The sequence below is a fragment of the Peromyscus californicus genome, unplaced genomic scaffold, assembly GCF_007827085.1.
Source record: "Peromyscus californicus insignis strain IS unplaced genomic scaffold, ASM782708v3 Scaffold_9__1_contigs__length_137607984, whole genome shotgun sequence".
NCBI classification, from domain to species: Eukaryota; Metazoa; Chordata; class Mammalia; order Rodentia; family Cricetidae; genus Peromyscus; species Peromyscus californicus.
Window position 1 is genome coordinate 44,097,258 of NW_026294617.1, and position 18,525 is coordinate 44,115,782.

At 43.2% G+C, this 18,525-nt stretch overlaps 1 protein-coding gene across 3 annotated transcripts in view; it reads left to right on the plus strand.

The window, feature by feature from the left end:
• The window catches only part of Lekr1 (leucine, glutamate and lysine rich 1), a 184,869-nt gene that overhangs the window by 162,659 nt on the left and 3,685 nt on the right, over positions 1-18,525 (plus strand). For all 3 annotated transcript variants that reach the window (XM_052730840.1, XM_052730839.1, XM_052730841.1), the window contains 2 exons: positions 483-647; positions 3,879-4,178. In XM_052730840.1, the coding sequence (XP_052586800.1) occupies positions 483-647; positions 3,879-4,178 (465 nt within the window). The remainder of the gene's footprint in view (positions 1-482; positions 648-3,878; positions 4,179-18,525) is intronic.

Here is an 18,525-nt window from a genome sequence, read left to right on the forward strand (position 1 = left end):
GTGACTCCATACCCCACGGTGACCCTCCATCGAGGCAGAGGCACCTGAACCTCCAGTTTTTGTTCCTTTTCCAGCTGAACACAGTCTAACCTCAGCACTGGGGCAGAGGGCGTTTGTTTTGTTTTGTTTTGCCGATACCCACCACCACCACCACCACCTCGCCTCCTGATGAGGACTGAGTTAGCAGTGTAAATGATTAAGCTTTTAGTCATTTTCAGTAATGTGACTCAGCTCTTCTCTTGGTAGTTCTTAAAACGGTCGTCTCTACTAAATTTCCAGGTTTTAGTTACTAGAATATTTGGCCCAAGGTCAACTTTGAGGGGCTAACTTCTAAGTTAACATTTTTAGTACTAGAAATTTTAGAATACCTTAATTAAAAACTTGATGTTTTGCTATTTTAGAAACTACAGTCTGAAAATGCATTGACTTTGCTTTTTTCGAGGTAAAGTGGCTTTAGTGTATTTTCACATGCTGTTTTCCAGGCTGAAGCTGAGCTCACCAAGGAAAGAGCCCGGCATCTCATTGAGCTCCAAGAGCAAGCTCTTCTCTTTAAGGAAGAAGCTAAACTGGAACTTGACATTGAAAAAGAAAAACACCAGGAAGTAATCCGGAAGTACCAGCAAGAACAGGAGGGCCTGCAGATGAAGGTCTGTCACCACTGACCACAAACCTCACGCTCCACTCAGGCTCCCTTTCCACAACTTGACAGTCTGCTCACGGGTACCACACCTCCGCTCTGCCCACACAGACCAATGGTTTGGTTTACCTGCTTTCCAGAAAGGATGCTGGAGATAAATTACAAAAGCACACAGCCAAGCCCTGTATGTATTTTGTTTTCTGCTGATGTCAACTTACCTTTAAAACTGACCACACTGCATAGCCCATAACTAGCGTGGTTACAGAGTCCAATACCAAAGGATAATGAAGTATTTTACAGAATTAAAAATGTCCTTCCTGGGGTTTGATCTTCTTAACTAAAGATATGTTTAATTTTAATTAATTCTAACCATTTTTGGATGAGGAAAAATACAATAAAAAGTAGTAAGTCTGTTGAAGTGCCCTATTTTGTTAGTTGTTGATTTTACTTAATTCAGAGACATCCTCCTGCCTCAGCCTCCCAAAAGTTGGGATTACAGATGTATACCCCCAAGCCAGGCAAATTATTCCTGCATTTGTAGGACTGAACTGTAGAGAGAGGCAGAGGGCTAGAGTATGAATCAAAATTCAGTGTGAAACTGAAAAAAAACTCATTAAGAGTCCATGCTAGAGCTACTAGACGGCTCAGAAGGGAAGGGCACTGGCCACTGTGCCTTCAAAAATGAATTCAATCCCCGGGACCCACATGGTGGAAATGGGGAACCAACTCCTACATGATATCCTCTTACCTACACTTACACTCAGTGGAGCACATGCACCTGTACACACACATGCACACGTACATATGCACACACAAATAGATAAATGTCACTAATACATAATTATGAATTTTTTTAAATCCAAGTTAGGGGTTAGAGAGAGAACTCTGCATTAAGAACACTTTTGACTCTGATTCAGATCTCAGCACCTACATGATGTCTCACAACCCCCTATAACTCCAGTTCCATAGGCTCTAACTCACTCTTCTACCTTAGACATCCATGGACAGACATACATGCAAGCAAAACCCTCAGACACATAAAATAAATAAATCTGAGAAGAAAACTTAAAAAAAATACATGTTAATAAAGCACCAAACAGCCTAGGACTGCTGTGTTTGTGTGAAGACAGACATTTAGCCATTCTGGAGTTCACAGAGGACAAGGAAGACCAGCCACCAGAGCACATGACACAGTAGTGCCTGGCCCCACCCAGAATGCTCTTCAGATGTTCCTGTCTTGAAATTCCTGATGATTTCATCTTTGACTCTGTGGTGGTTTTTTGTTGTTGTTTTTTGTTTTCTCATGAATTCCTATTAACACAATGAAGCATGTGCTGGGAGCTGGAGCCTTGCTCTCCTGATGGGCTAGCCTGTCCTAGCCAGGTCCTCATGTCTTGCTGCATAGTTCCTGGTATCAAAGGCTCCACTGAGTGGCCATTTCCCTCTGCCCTTCACCTCATGACTGCAGTTGCCCTGAGTAGCTTATAATTCCATGGGCAGAGGAATGTAAACAAAATGATACCATTACTTAAGAGAAGTCTAAATTCAAATTTCCTAGGAGAAAGCTGATTTTTAAATGCTGACTCCCTTTTTAAAAATCCAAACGTATTTGTGGCTCGGTGAAACCCCTGTCACAGGGCAGCTTGCTCTGGTTCATTGTCAGCTCTGCTCTGAGGGAGGGAAACCACTGTTCAGACCTAACGGTGACCCTCTTGGGTTAGTTGAAAATAGTAGAATATTAATTTCTGCAATGACTCATGGTGGTGAACAGATTTCTTCCAGCAGTTATTCCTTACGTAAATTTAACATTTGAAACAAATTTTCGTACATACTGTTTTTAAGCAGTGGTCCCCAGAGCTCTGGGAACTGGCGTCTGTGGCGTTTCCAGAGTCTCCGTGGCTGGTTTCCTGCTGGACCATAAATAGAGGACTTTAGAGGCGCTCTGCATGCCTGCTCTTCTGTCGTTTGGTTGCTGTTGTATTGGTTTGCTGTTTGTTGGTTTGTTTGTGTTTTTGAAGACAGTAGCTCACACTGGTCTGCCACTCACCATGAAGCCCTGGCTGGCCACAAAGCCATAGTAATCTCTTGCTTTGGCTGGAATTTCAAGAGTAAGCCACCAAGCTCAACTTTCTGTTTTTTAAGAGAAAGAAAAGTCTTTTCCCTTCTAAAGACTGCATTCTTTGAGCAGAAGGCTCCCCGAGTTGTTGTCTCTTGTTCTTCTGTGAGGAGGAACAGCACATGTGGGCCCTGTCCTGGTATTCTCCAGAACAGTCATAACGACAGGCTTAGTGGCTACTCATCCTTCAGTCCGAGTCATTCGAATTTAAGACTTACTTCTTCAGTTGTATTGGTCGATTGGCAGTGCTCTGCAGCCAGGCCTGGCTTTCTGGAGCCCACTAAGCATGTCTCTCCCCTGCTCAGTCATCAGTTGTGGCAGATTAGCAGTAGTGGCAGAGGGATTCCAGCATTGAAATTAGATACAGATCTAACCCAGGGGAATTGTTTTTAAATGTTTACTGGCACCTCACTATAGAACAATCCAGAATATCCGTGATCCCAAGAAGTGGGGGAGTGCTGCTGTAGAAGACAGAGCTAATGTCTGGGGTACATCTGTCCAATATATAAGAAAGAAAAAATGACGTCAAAGGCAGACTTGCTGTTCTGATATGAGTGACGTACAACCATGGCACTCTCACTGTCTCCAAACATCAGGCAGGAACTTGGCGGTCCCCGAGTCCAGCCAAGCCCTCCCCGATCTGTTTGTGGGAAACTGAGTTACCTTTGGCAGTTCAATACAGTCACAGAGATTCACGTATTTCCAAGGGTGCCCACTTAGTTAATGGGATACCATTTTAGGAGAAAATAAATAAGACTGTGTTGACTTAAAAAAATATCTGAAGGCCCACATATGTCATAGAATTTGCTTTTCATCGGTTGGAAAAGCACACTGGTTTATTAGAAGAAACTTTTTTGTTTTATTTTGTTTTTGTTTTTGTTTTTGTTTTTTGAGACCCGGTTTCTCTGTGTAGCTTTGTGCCTTTCCTGGAACTCAGTCTGTAGCCCAGGCAGGCCTCAGGTTCGAACTCACTGAGATCTATCCACCTGCCTCTGCCTCCTGAGTGCTAGGATTAAAGGCCTGCACCACCACCGCCCGGCTAGAAGAAACTTCTTAACAACAGGAAGATCTCCGCAGTTCCCTGGAAACAGTTGTCTGTTAACTAACATGTGATTTATCTTACAGATCGCTGACTTAATCGCAGGCGCTACAAAAGACCTGAGGCTGGAAGTGGCCTCTCTCCAGGAAAAGCTCAACCAATGCCATGAGCAATACACTAAAGAGTCTGAGTCAAAGGAAAAGGAGATTGAAGACCTGAAAAGTCTGGTTGCGGAACTGGAGTGTCGCTTGAAGCAGGAAAGCAGCCACGAAGATTCCGTTTCAGAGGACTTGAAGAAAGAAGTGAAACAGAAGGCAGACGAACTGGAAAGAGTAATGCTGGCCCAAACACAGCTGCTGCAACAGTTCAGCCAGTCACAGGAAGAGGTAGGAAGCAGATGACCCCAGTGAAGAGCACGCCATTCAAAAAGCAGAAGGATACACAGACACACAGACACAAATGAGACAGGCAGTTTGAGGTCGGGGAGAGAGTCCACCTGGCTCCATGGTATCCCGTAGTGTGCAGCCATCCACTGGGACACAGCCCATCTACCGGGGCCACACCCCTAAGGGAGACTGACTCTCCTTCCCCTAGCAGCCGTCAGCTGTCAACATTGCTTCCCAGGTAGGGGCGGGAGGCTCAGGAGCCCACCCCTGCTCCCTGATGGAGTGCTGACTGGCTTGACCCTTCAGCCTCCGAGTCTGTAAGAACAAGGGTCTGGTCGTGTCAGTGAGAACCCCTAGTCCTGCATCGTAGACTCTTTCTGCTCCCCCTTCCACCAAGTTCTGTGAGCCATGGGGCAGTGGTGTAACACAGATGTCCCATCAGGGCTGAGCCTTTTCTGTGAATCAGTTCTGTGTTGCAAAGGATCACTAAAAAGCTCCAAGACTAGGGGGTCTTTACAGATGACATCTTATTTGCTTTAACATTAAGTCTTTGTCAAAGAAATTTTCAGAGCATATGCTGCTTATGTTAAAAAAATATGGACAATATAAAGATAACTGGACTTTCATGTCTTACACCTGTCAGTCTGGACTTCTGGGGAAGCTTACATGCTTGAGTCTTTGGTCGTATGTGTGCAGAGTTATTTCAGCAGTGTTTTAAAAATTGAAGTAGACTCATTTTTATTGAGAAATTTTTATCTCTCGATTATGTATGAACCACTAAACAGTTTATAAATAGTATAACAATTGTAATATTTGATCCAATTTATGACAGTATAGCATATAAAGACAAATAGTTTTGAATGCTAGTTGAGAAGTAAGGTTTTTGTTGGCCTTACTGGCATCTTAATAAAGAAGTAAATGGGAAATGCTAGCAATAATATCAGATATCAACAATAAACATGTTTATTTTGCTATATTTAAATTGCCAACCAAAATTGAAAGCTTATGTCAGCATTATAAATATAAAATGAGACTATTACATAGAATCATAAAGATGAAGTATGGAATGGAGAAACTGTTAAATAAGAACAATGTCCAACCTTATAAAGCAGCCATTATTTACATGTCACAAATGAGGAACTAACAAATTTGATAGTTTTACAGGCTCACACAATGAGGAAGCCAAGATTCAAATTTGAATCTCTGTGGGACAAAAGTTTCTTTTCCAGAAAGAACCACTCTTCCGGGAGTGATTCTGATTCTGAAGTTCAGGATAACCTCAGGCTCAGCCCGCAATACGCCGTAGTCTCCTTTACTTGCTTTTACTCTAAAAATGAACAAAAACACAAAACACCAAAATAATAAATACGGTCTGGCTTGGGCTGGGGGAGGGAGGGGACACCATAGGGTTGGGTGATGGTCTCATGTAGGAGGACAGCAGCTCATGCCAGTCAGGAAAGGAACAGGAACACGCTGGAGAAACTGAGGAAGGAACACACCGCGGATGCGCGTCTCGTGGGTCCATGTTAACATCCCTGTTGGGAGAAGGGCGCTAAAGGAGAGGGAGGCCATGCCACTGGACTAGCAAGTCTCGATCCCGAATAAGAAGTCACTCGCCAGGGGACAAATAGAAAAAGGAAAAGGTCAAATTTTTAAAAAATGTAAATTATCGTCTATGTAGAATGAACAAAATGGTACCTGCCACTTCCTACCTTCTGGGAAATGTTAAAGAAAGCCTTGAGTGAATAATTGAATTAACCTCCAGAATAAAGGAAGACCTATACAGAAATTTATTAGATGAAAAAAACCAAAAGGTAGAGGCACCCTCCCTTAAGAGCCTATAATTTAGTACTACTTGACAAATTACCCCCAAAGCCAGTGACTTCAAACTCTAAGAATTCATTGTCTCATTTCTCTTTGAAAGACATACTTGTTTACATTTATGTGTTTGTATGTGTCTATGTGAGTATATGCACATGAGTGCTGGTGTGTACAACCGTGTTCTCCAGTGGAAGTCAGAAGAGGGTGTCAGGTGTCCTCTGTCATTCATAGCTTTATCTGAGACAGAATCTCTTCCCGAATCTGGGGTTCTCACTTTCCTATATAGGCCAACAAGCCCCGGCCACCCTCCTGTCTCTGCCACTCACAGAGCTGGAGTTACAGGTGTGTGCAAGACACCCAGCTTATTACACGGGTGTTGGGTACAAATTCCAGTCCTCAGGGCTGGACAGAAAGCAACCCTAACCATTGAGCTATCTCTCTAGCCCCTTAGTCTCTTATTTCTGTGGATGAGGAAACTGTTGTAGTTTAGCTGGGTGTCTGTGGTTCAGGGTCACCTATGAGCTTGGTGTGAGGATGTCCATGAGGCAACAGTCTCAGCTACAGGCTCAGCTGAGAGAGACGGGGCTGCTGGCTTGCTCGAATGAGCAGTTATATTAACAGGTTAGTAGTCTCAGGAGCTGGTGATGGAGAACCTGTGGCTGTTGGCCAGAGGCATCCATCCCTCAATTCCATGCTGCATGGGCCTCTTCAGAAAAGAGCTCACACTGTCTGCCGGCTTCCCTCAGGACAAGTAGAGAAAGGATGCCAAGATATAATCTAAGACAGAAGCCACAGTCCTTAGGTAACCTAGAAGTGACGTCTCACAGCTTTCTTTATGTTCTCTTCATTCCAAATGAGCCAGTAAATCCAACCTACATGCAAGGTAAGCAAGACATCAAGATGTGATTATTAGGAGAGTGGGGTCCTGAGGCTGTCAAAAGCTTCAGTATTTGTTACTTTTCTATTGCTGTGATAAAATACCAGGACCAAAGCAGTTTATAAAGGAAGAAGTTTAGTCATGCTTATACTTCCAGAGGGTTAGAGTTTATGATGGTGGAGCAAGGGCAGGAAGCTGAATGGCTGGAGCAGCAGCTGTAGGCTCAGATCTTGATTCATAAGCAAGAGGCAAAAAGAGACACTTGGGAATGGGGCCAGTCTTTTGAAACCTCAAAGCCCACCCCAGTGACATATCTTCTTCAACTAGGCCACACCTCCTAATCCTTCTCAAACAATTCCACCAACCAGAAACCAAGTATTCAAATATATGAGTCTACACTTATATCTTCTAACCACACCCTCTAGAGGTGATGTTAGCAAAACTAAAAGTGAAGAGTGGATTTATTTATAGATAAGAGAGCTAAGGAGAGCTCATCTCATCTTGCTCCTAGTTATGAAAGGAAGTCACTTTTAAGACTGGTTTCATTTTTTAAAATGTGGACTTCTGTTACTAGAGAGATCACTCAGCAGTGAAGAGCAATTGTTGTTCTTCCAGATGACCTGGGTCAATTCCCAGAACCCAAATGCCAGCTCACAACTGTCTATAACTCCAGTTCCAGGGGATCTGATGCCTCTTTTGACCCCTCCAAGGACTCTTACTCACACACAGGGCACAAACATACATTCAGTCACACACACACACACACACACACACACACACACACACACGTAAATAAAATATTTAAAAACAAAACAAAATATGAAATTCTGAAAGATAGGAAGATATTAGGTCAGTATGTACATAGTAATGAATCATTACTAGAGGGGAGAAAGTATTGTTCATAAAATAAAGCTAATGAAAAATATGTGGGGGGGGCATTTTCCTTTTGTGGGAAGGACAAGTAGACTGAGTTTTTTTCCATCAAAAGTTACCAAAATATCACCTCAAGTTAAATAATGAGAACTGAAGTATAGGTAAATAACTGAGGTTTCTCTGGTTAAACAAGCCAATGTCCAAAATATGCTTATAAAATAGGAAATGAGCCAATGAAAGTGATAGGATTTATGAGCAAAAAGAATGTGAGCTGTAAATAAAGTCATATAAAATGAAAAGTTCTGTGTGTTTTTAACCATGTTCTGTAAATACTTTAAGTTCCTCAGATTCTGGAGAATTTAAAGCTGTAATTACTTGGAGAAAAAAACTCCCATTAGAATGAAGATAAATTAGTGTTCTCCCAAGGAAGCTAATTAAGGGGAGGAAAGTCCTATTCTCTTTCAAGAGGCTGAAGAGCGAGTGGAATTTGTTTTTAACTGTAGAAAGGGTAAGAAGGAGGCTGAAGCCTCTGAAAGACAGACTGGGCCTTCCTCAGTGTAGTGCCTGAGGAAGTGATACCAATAACATAAGGCAGAACAGTGAGAAGGTGCAGTAACTCAGAAGACAGAGAATGGAAAACAGAACTAATGGAAATGTAAATATGAACACGACTCCAAAAAGTTCTTATTGGGGAAAAGACACACACATTAAAAAACTGGAACACTGAAACAGAAAAGAGAGCAGGAAGTTAATGTTAGCAAGCAGCACATTGTTATTAAAGCCAAAGTAAAGCAGGGCATGTGTTTTTGGTACCAGGGGTCCGCTCATGTGAGTTCTACATGAGATCTATCAAGACAGCATGGCCCAGTGTAAGAGCCTCGTTATGCTCTTGTGATCTAGAGGAAGCCTATAATTTTTAAAAAGCACATCCAAAGGAAATAGAGAGTTCAACCTTTATTATTTTAAGACCATAGACAATTGAGGAAGAGGAGCAGAAGTTTCAAATTCTGCACTTTTGTAGCCCATCTAACGGTAGTTAAAAATGTTCAAAACTAGGAGGCAGTGCTCTTAGTTAAACATGGAATGGAGTGAGTGAGTTTTTCTTTACTTCACTGCACTGCCATGAAATTGTAGGAAGTAAAAGTGAATAAATCCATGAGGGCAAGGAAACAAGGGAAGAGTTGATACCTGATGAAAAAGACAAAATTTTGGAAAATGAAAAGCAAATGCCTGAGAGATAATGAATTTGGCAAATTATGGAATATTGAAACCCAGTACCTATTGTGGGTGACGGGATCCCAAAGGAGAAACCTAATTACATGGTACAGTATGGGAGGCTGGGGGGACTGGGGAGATGGCTCAGTGGTGAAGAGCACTGCTCTTCCAAAGGACCTGGGTTCAATTCCCAGCATCCACATGGCAGTTCACAACTGTCTGTAACTCCAGTTCCAGGGGATCTGACATCCTCATACAGACATATATGCAGGCAAAACCCCAATGTACATTAAATGCACAATATGGGAGGCTGAGGAAAGGTAGACACAAATCACTCCCCAAGAAGGGATCCAAGACTGGAGCTGATCAAAACCAGGATAGATTCTCAGGGACCCACTGTTCCCCAGGATCACTACCCACCTGCCTAGAAAGAAAACCTCATTCTAAATTGAATGAGAAAGACACCATATGAGAAATCAGAGCGTGGGATAGAAGAGCAGGAGTGAAGGTCTATATAGCAAATGGGAAACATCCCAGTCCTCATCACAAACTCCTTTCCCAGAGAGCAGACAACAGGTTTGTATGTAAGTAACCAAGAAGTTAGAAGAACCCTCTCTTATGAAATGGTCTACCTCAAAAGAAAAGACCCATGTATACTGGCCATCGGAGTATCCAAGACAGTGAGTGACTGTATCCATGTCCAGTCTACTTACCCAGAAGTATGTTAGCCAATACCCCTATCCAGACAGACATGTATCATTTGGGGAACTCAATTTTAGAAATAAACAGCCAAAGACCACATAATATTTTAGGACTGTATTTAATATAAAGGACAGCAACCAGAAACAAGTGAATTCATAGTTAGCCCAACCAGATTCAGTCACCAAATGTGTTGACTTGCAGTGTTTTCTTTTTGAGAGCATTCAAATGTCAAAATTGCTGCTGAAGGATTGTTGATCTGTATTTGCATCCACACACCTGTTTTTATTGTTAGGCACTTTGCCTTTTCATCCTGTGTTTGCTTTTGCTTAAAAAATGAGAAAGAAAGTTCAAGTCACTGCTGTGTGCTGTGCCTCAGGACACGGCAGTGAAGAGGCAAAGAGAATTTGTCTCCAAGCTATCAGCAGAGTGGTGACCTTTGAGCAGGAGGAACTGAGGAGGGATCTTATGGAACTTCCTAAAATATTGGGATCATGGATGACTTTAAACCTTTTGGTATCTGAAATTATTCCCAAGTATCAAATCGGCTTCAAAAAAATTATGTAGGAATGTTTGATAAAACTTTTTGGTGATGATGGATCTATATAAACTATAAGATGGAATTTTATGCATACATAGCATTTGCAAGCACAAATAGCTTATTTTCCAAGGGGATTTCCTTACTTTGGAAGTGTGTGTTTACTTCAAATGCATATGTAATTGATATAGAGAAAATGGCATGTTCCTCTCTGGTAATTCTGTGTAGGAGAATGAGAAACTCAAGGCCACTTAGTGAAATTATCAAAAAGTGATCCTCAACCTTGACACATATTATAAATATATTTTTAATTTATTTATTTTACATCCTTGTCACAGTTTCCTCCCGTCCTCTCCTTCTAGTCCCCACCCCCCCCCCCCCCCCCCACACACACACACACTCCAATCCACTCCTCCTTTGTTTCTGTTTAGGAAAGAGCAGGTCTTCCATGAGAGCCACAAAACATGGCATATCAAGTTACAGGTAAAACTAAGCACTTCCCCTTGTATTAAAGCTGGGCGTGGCAACCCAGTATGAGGAGTAGGGCCTCAAAAGCCAGTAAAAGAGTTGGAAACAGCCCCCACTCCCGCTATTAGGAGTCCCAAAGAGGACCAAGCTACACAACTGTAACATACACACAGAGTGCCTAGGTCAGTCACCAGTAGCACAAACACTAAGATCAACACTTAATAAATGGGACCTCATGAAACTGAAAAGTTTCTGGAAGGCAAAGGACACCATCAACAGGCCAAAGCAGCAGCCTACAGAATGGGAAAAGATCTTTACCAACCCCACATCCAACAGAGGGGTGGTTCCCAAATATATATAAAGAACTCAAGAAACTAGACATCAACAAACCAAATAATGCAATTTTAAAGATGGGGTACAGATGTAAATAGAGAATTCTCAACAGAAGACTCTCAAATGGCTGAAAACCATTGAAAGGGATGATCAATATCTTTAGCCACCAGGGATATGCGAATCAAAAGGACACATCGTAAAATTACAGCATCAGTTTCTCTTTCAAAGAGTAGAGTTTTCAAGGGTCATGCTTAGGCTTGGCTTCCTGAAAGCAGGACAGAGAACTGAGAGCCCAAGAATTTGGCAGAGGAACGTGGGTAGACGTGGCCTCTGCCAGGGAGCCTCTACTCATGAAGAGGGAAGGAAGTGTCAGTGACAGTGACAGACTGGGAGGAAATATGGAGGCATGGCTTTGTTGTACGTCACTAAGAGTGACAAGATATTCAAGTTTGATTGTTGACTTAGAAGAGGAAATCCTAAATAACGTGTGTCTTTCGACTCTCCTCCCTCATCTTGAAAACTAGGTTCAGAAGGCCAGTATTCTAAGGGATTTTGCCGTTTCTATGGCTTTTATTCTGATAAGCCTACCATAGTTAGCTTTATTGTGCTTAGAAGCATTAGTAAATAATTTGAATGCAATCTGCCTGAAAATCCATCTTCTTTCCTAAAATTTTATTTAGTTTCTCATTCCTATTTTATCAAAAAGCCATTTTCTCTGTTTTTCTGCAGTGTTTTCAGCTAACAGACTAGCCGCGTGGGAGCTGGGCACATCTTCTACTAACCCATTCGCATCTTCTGAGTTTCCACAGAACTTCATTTCACCTCAGTCCCCCCCCCCCCCCCCAGCTGGCTGGCCACCTACTTTCCTGGGTTAGAACTGGTTAGAGGCAGTGGAAATGGTGTCATCTATCATTTCGTGACTGGTCAGGGCCTCATTAGTGTAAAACATGAACCACGCCATCTGTGTTTACTCTTCGGTGAAGACTTCTTTCCTGGCATACCTCCTCCCCCCACCCAATTATGCCAAATACAGCTGATTCTGAACCACCACAAACGGGGTTCTCACCTTCAGAATGATCAGGTCACTCAGCAAACCTTCTCTTGCTTCTTCTCTGCGTTTGGAATGGAAAACACTCATATCTCAAAAAGTGGGGAATTGGCCACCTCTAATACTAGAAAGTTAAAGTAGATAGTGAGATCATCTACACTTTCAGTTTTGTACTTACCTGCTCTGTGGGAGTACAGTTAAGCAATGCTTTAAGTCCAGTTGAAGCAGCCTTTACCTGAGAGTTTTGAGGCAGCTGTAGACAGTGCTCAACACCAGTGGGTGTGCTTTGGGCCCAGGAGCAGTAACTCTTCCTTCCCTGGGCCACACTAACCCTCCATGAGAACATTGAGGCCCTCTTACCCTCCGTCCCCATCCTTGTTCCCTGCTCACACTGTACAATGTCTTTCACAAAGCTGGCAGAGAGAGCTTCTTTTCATGCCAGTGAGATTGTGCCAGTGCCCTGCTTGAAATATCTTCCCATGATCCAGCTGGCCCTCTGAGAGCCAAGTAAGAACTCCAATGATAACAGGTTGCCAAAGTTCTCCTCATCTAACTTGTTTGGTTTACAAGCTGAGTCTTCCAGCAGCCATGTTCTGTGCCCGGATGTGTCTCTCCTGCTGCTGCCTCTGCTTGGAAGCCCCAGCTTTCCCTTCTGTACTTGGTACACACCCGCCATTTCATTTTGACTTCCAGTTCCATTGTGGTCCAGTGATAGTCCTTTACCATGTTATGGTGAAAGGTGGCCCACGAGAATTTTACCTTGTAGAGGACAGCGGCTTCATTGATCATTGTCATGTTTACTGTTAATTTTCAGCCCCAGCAAGCATATTCTATCTTATATATTTTTTCGTGTCATTCAGTAAAAATACATATTAAAAGTCTGCCACAGCCAGGCACAGTAGAGCATGCCTTTAATCCCAGAACTCGGGAGGCAGAGGCAGGAGGATCTCTGTGAGAAGGAGGCCAGCCTGGGCTACAGAGTGTGTTCCAGGTCAGCCAGAACTGCATAGTGAGACCCTGTCCCAAAAACAAAACAAACAAAAAGAATGTGCACAGCCCACACTTCTTGCCTAATTGCTGAAAACAAAATAACCATAGGCCATGACTCTTTTCACATATGATGGAATTTTCCACTAGTGTGTCTACTGACTCTAGTCATATCCACATGTTCCTTCATTGTGCTGGCACACTCCACTCCTGAATTAGCAGCGTCTTAAACTTTCAAATGTTCTGTTTCCATATTTTATACTATGACTGAATAAATTATAACACCTAAACTACTTGTGAACAAAATTGTGTTGTAGTGTCAGTTCAAGGGAAATAGTTGTGATATCAGCAGAGAAAATGAAGGTATTAGGATATCCACCTAAGAAATCATAGTGGTTTGGGCCCAGACAAAAGTCCCAACTGTGGATCCTGTTTTCAGTTCAGAGGTCCTCCTGATCTGGGAAATAATAAAAAGAGAATTAATCCTTTGTTCTGAAAGCCAGCAGCCTTGAAGGATGAGTTGCAGGGTGGTTGGCCTCACACTGAGACAGTCGGCAGCCCTCTCCCTGCCCCCACTCACTGAGCTCCTCCGGCTGGACTGTATCCAGGAGGAGTCGGAGTGTGCAATCCGAGAACTCCATGGCTGCTTCAGCCCTCGCTGGCCAGCGCACACAGCCCGGAGTCTGCTGGCACCCTGCTCCAGCTGCACCTGCTCTTGGGGATGGCTTTCCCTTCACTCTACCTTTCCATCCTCCTCGTCACCTGCCTGAAACCAGTTTTTAAGGGACTTGCCTTGGGTGTGGTTTCTGTAGAGTATTACTTTCTTGGGAGCTCAACTTCAAGTTTAGTGGGTTGACTGAAGTTTATTTTTTTTAATGAGAGCTCCTGTCACCACCTCATCACTTTCTCTTTTCATACTAGTGCACCTGCCCTTTGGACCCCCGATTTGTTTGCCTCGTTGTTCATTGCTATCCATAGTTTCTTTTCTTTAATGGTATTTTTATTTTATAATTAACTTAATTTCACATATCAGCAGGGATTCCCCCGTACTCCCTCCTCCCACCCCCACCCCCACCCTCCTCCCCAATCCACCTCCCCCACTCCCACCTCCTCCAAGGCAAGGTCTCCCCTGGGGAGTCAGCCCAGCCTGGTAGATTCAGTAGAGGCAGGTCCAGTCCCCTCCTCCCTATACCAAGGCTGAGCAAAGTGTCCCTGCATAGGCCCCAGGCTCCAAAAAGTCAGCCCATGCACCAAGGACAGATCCTGGCTCCACTGCCTGGGGGCCTCCCAAACAGTTCAAGCTAATCAACTGTCTAACCTATCCAGAGGGCCTGGTCCAGTTGGGGGCTCCTCCGCCATTGGTTCACAGTTCGTGTGCTTCCACTAGTTTGGCTATTTGTCCCTGTGCTTCCTCCAACCATGGTCTCAACATCTCTCGCTAATACAATCCCTCCTCTCTTTCGCCAATTGGACTCCCAGACCTCCACCTGGGGCTTGGCCATGGATCTCTGCATCCGCTTCTGTCAGACACTGGATGAGAGTTCTATCATGACAGCCAGGGTGTTCGGGCATCTAATCACCAGAGCAGGTCAGCTCAGGCACTCTCTTGACCATTGCCAGTAGTCTGCAGTGGAGGTATCTTTGTGAATTTCTGGAGACCCCTCTAGCACTCTGCTTCTTCCTATTCCCCAGGAGTCTTCATTCATCATGGTACCTCCCTCTCTATTCTCCTGATCTAGCTGGGACCTCTCTCCCCTAAACTCTCTTTCCCCTGACCCTTGCCCTCCATTAACCGCCCCACCCCACCCCCACCCCCAGTTTGCTCATGTAGGTCTCATCATCTATTTCTCTGTCACTGGGTGATCCCTGTGTCTTTCTTAGGTTCCTCTTTACTGGGTAGCCTCCCTGGAGTTGTGAGTTGCAGTCTGGTTATTTTTTGCTTTACTTCTAGTATCCACTTATGAGTGAGTACATACCATGTTTGTCTTTCTGAGTCTGAGTGACATCACTCAGGATGATTTTTTTCTAGTTCCATCCATTTGCCTGCAAACCTCATGATGTCATTGTTTTTCTCTGCTGAGTAGTACTCCATTGTGTATATGTACCACATTTTGTTTATCCATTCTTCAGTTGAAGGGCATCTAGGTTGTTTCCAGGTTCTGGCTATTGAGCATGTGCCCTTGTGGTATGATTGAGCATTCCTTGGGTATATGCCCAAGAGTGAAATAGCTGGGTCTTGAGGGAGGTTGATTCCCAATTTTCTAAGAAAGCACCATATTGATTTCCAAAGTGGTTGTACAAGCTTGCATTCCCACCAGCAGTGGAGGAGAGTTCCCCTAGCTCCACATCCTCTCCAGCATAAGCTGTCTTCAGTGTTTTTGATCTTAGCTATTCTGACGGGTATAAGATGGTCTTCAGTGTTTTTGATCTTAGCTATTCTGACGGGTGTAAGATGGTATCTCAGAGTCATTTTGATTTGCATTTCCCTGATGATTAGGGATGTTGAGCAGTTCCTTAAATGTCTTTCAGCCATTTGAGAATTCTCTGTTTAGCTCTACAGTCCATTTTTTAATTGGACTGTTAGGTATTTTGATGTCTAATTTCTTGAGTTCTTTATAAATTCTAGATATCAGCCCTCTGTCAGATGTGGGGTTGGTGAAGATCTTTTCCCATTCTGTAGGCTGTCGTTTTGTCTTATTGACCATGTCCTTTGCCCTACAAAAGCTTCTCAGTTTCAAAAGGTCCCATTTATTAATTGTTTCTCTCAGTGTCTGTGCTACTGGTATATATTTAGGAAGTGATCTCTGGTGCCAATATGTTCAAGACTGCTTCCTATTTTTCTCTTCTATCAGGTTCAGAGTAACTGGATCTATGTTGAGGTCTTTGATCCAGTGGGACTTAAGTTTTGTGCATGGTGACAGATATGGATCTATTTGCAGTCTTCTACATGTTGACATCCAGTTATGCCAGCACCATTTCTTGAAGATTCTTTCTTTTTTCCACTGTACAGTTTTGGCTTCTTTGTCAAAAATCATATGTTCATAGGTGTGCGGATTAATGTCAGGGTCTTCAGTTCGGTTGCATTGGTCCACATGTCGGTTTTTATGCCAGTACCAAGCTGGTTTTATTACTGTAGCTCTATAGTAGAGTTTGAAGTCAGGGATCGTGGCTATCCATAGTTTCTTATGTTTCAAGAAAACTGACTCCTTCTCAAAGTTTTCTGAAGCAGGGGTATTTCATACTTAATTGAAAACCATTTAAATTTGATTACTTCTACACATTTTGCTAGCTTACTGTATACATAGATAAGTAATGTGTATAGCTAGATATTACTGTATATATAGATAAATATTATAAATAGATAATGTAGTGAGCTCTTTCTTTTTAAAAGAAAGGTTAGATTAATAGAGTTTAGAATTCTTGTAAAAATGTCTTACCAAGTTTTCAGCACCTTGATGTCCTAGACATGAAACGGCACGTATATGCTTGCCATAAGGAAGGAGACTCCTCACACAGGCACAGGGCTAGGAGGTGGCAGAGCTCTACCACTCCCGGGCTGCATGGCTCTCATCAAGTTATATAACCAACCCTCACTACTGTGTCTTCTTTTGGTAAATATATCAAGAGTAGTAAATGTGATGGCCCTCACACAGCACCTTATTAATCTTCCTTGTAAAGCAGCTTGATACTTTCCCAAACCCGACTTCCAACCAGTACACAGGTAGAGTTGATGAGAGCCAGATGACAAAGCCACACATGTCAGTAGTTTCCAATTCCTCTAAAAACGAAAAACAAGCAGAAGCAAATAGTTGACCAATGGCTTTAAAAAAATACATGTGAATGGGGATCATGTGTGTATGTCCTATAAATATAAATGAAGACCTTTGACCCAGATATTCTAATGGCTTTAATAAAAATTACTATGTTAATCTGGAATTGTTCCATAGTCTTTTTGTTGTTGTTGGTTTTGGTTTTTTGAGACAGGGTCTCTCTATGTAGTCCTGGCTGTCCTCGAACTCACAAAGGCTGCCTGCCTCTGCCTCCCTAGTGCTGAGATTAAAGGAGTTCGTCACTATACTCAGCCCATATTATATTTTAATTACCAGATTTGTAAATTAGTTAAGTTCTGCCCATAATCACGAGAAACTCAAATAGGAAGATGCAACCTAGCCTGATGATTTCTTACTTAATTCCACTAATGGCAAGTTAGTCAGTAAACCCTTAGGGAGGATGTTTTCCACTAAGAGTCAGACTTGGAAATGCCTTGGCTATTTTTATAAGCTAACTTGACTGGTAATTCCTAGAGCACAATAGCTTCAAGTCTGTTTGTTTTTAAGGCACCACTTTGAATGACTGACTTTTCATCGTGTGTGTGTGTGTGCGTGTGTGTGTGTGTGTGTGTGTGCATGCATGGAGCCATCTGGTCCAGAAGTTGATGTTGGATGTCTTCCTTCATCACTCCATACCCTATTTTTTGAGACCGGGTCTCATTGAACCTGGATGTCACCAGTTCAGGGAGACCAGCTGGCCCTGAAGCCCCTAGCAATCCTCCTGTCTTCATTTTCTCAGCACTAGAATTCAAGAAATGCTTTGCCACCCCTGACTTTTTCCATGGGTGCTAGGGAACTGAGTTCAAGTCCTTATGATTGCATGGCAACCACATAGTGACAGAACCATCTCCCTAGCAAAGCCTCCCCCCGCCCTCTCCCCACCCCCTATTTGCAGACCTGTTGGTCTGCAATGTCAGGAGTTGCGACCGTTTTCTTGAAGAGACCTGAACAAACACCTCTTCACCTTAGATAGGCCACCAGTGACAGATCAAATGAACAGTTCCATTCAAACCCAGCTTGCTGGGTTCTATTGGGCTTACGTACAGGAACATGGGTGTGGTGCTGTTAGCAGGAGCATAGGTAACCCTGAAACAGCTGCATCTTCAAAAAGTTCTACTCCATTGTGGGTGACAACTTCCCAAAAGCTTCATACATGGAGTGAATACACACACACACACACACACACACACACACACGCACGCACGCACGCACACGCACACGCACACGCACACGATGAAAAGTCAGTCATTCAAAGTTAATCTTCTACCTCCTGTATGCTCCAGCACCTCCTGAGCCCATGGGCATCTGGAGCAGAATTATTTACAGCTGATGGGGTGAGAGCGAGACAGGAGGGAGTGGATGGGATCTCAGGTGAGCATTTTAATGACCCTCCCTTACTCCCTCCTCCCATGAGAAAATGTTGATAGGCTCTCCTTTGTTAGGGTCTAGTGTGGGTCATCCCAGTTGCTCTGATTAAGATGCCGTATTGTGCCTGAGGATGGTATTTTGCAGTAGCTGGACACTGGGAAGATCCAAAACCTAACGTTTACTATGGCTTTTGAGGGAATTGTCATGAACTCCATATGTGAAAATGGAGAATTCCTCAGCTAAAGAAAAATGCAGACTCTCAGACTTTGACAGAGCCTTAGTGATATCTA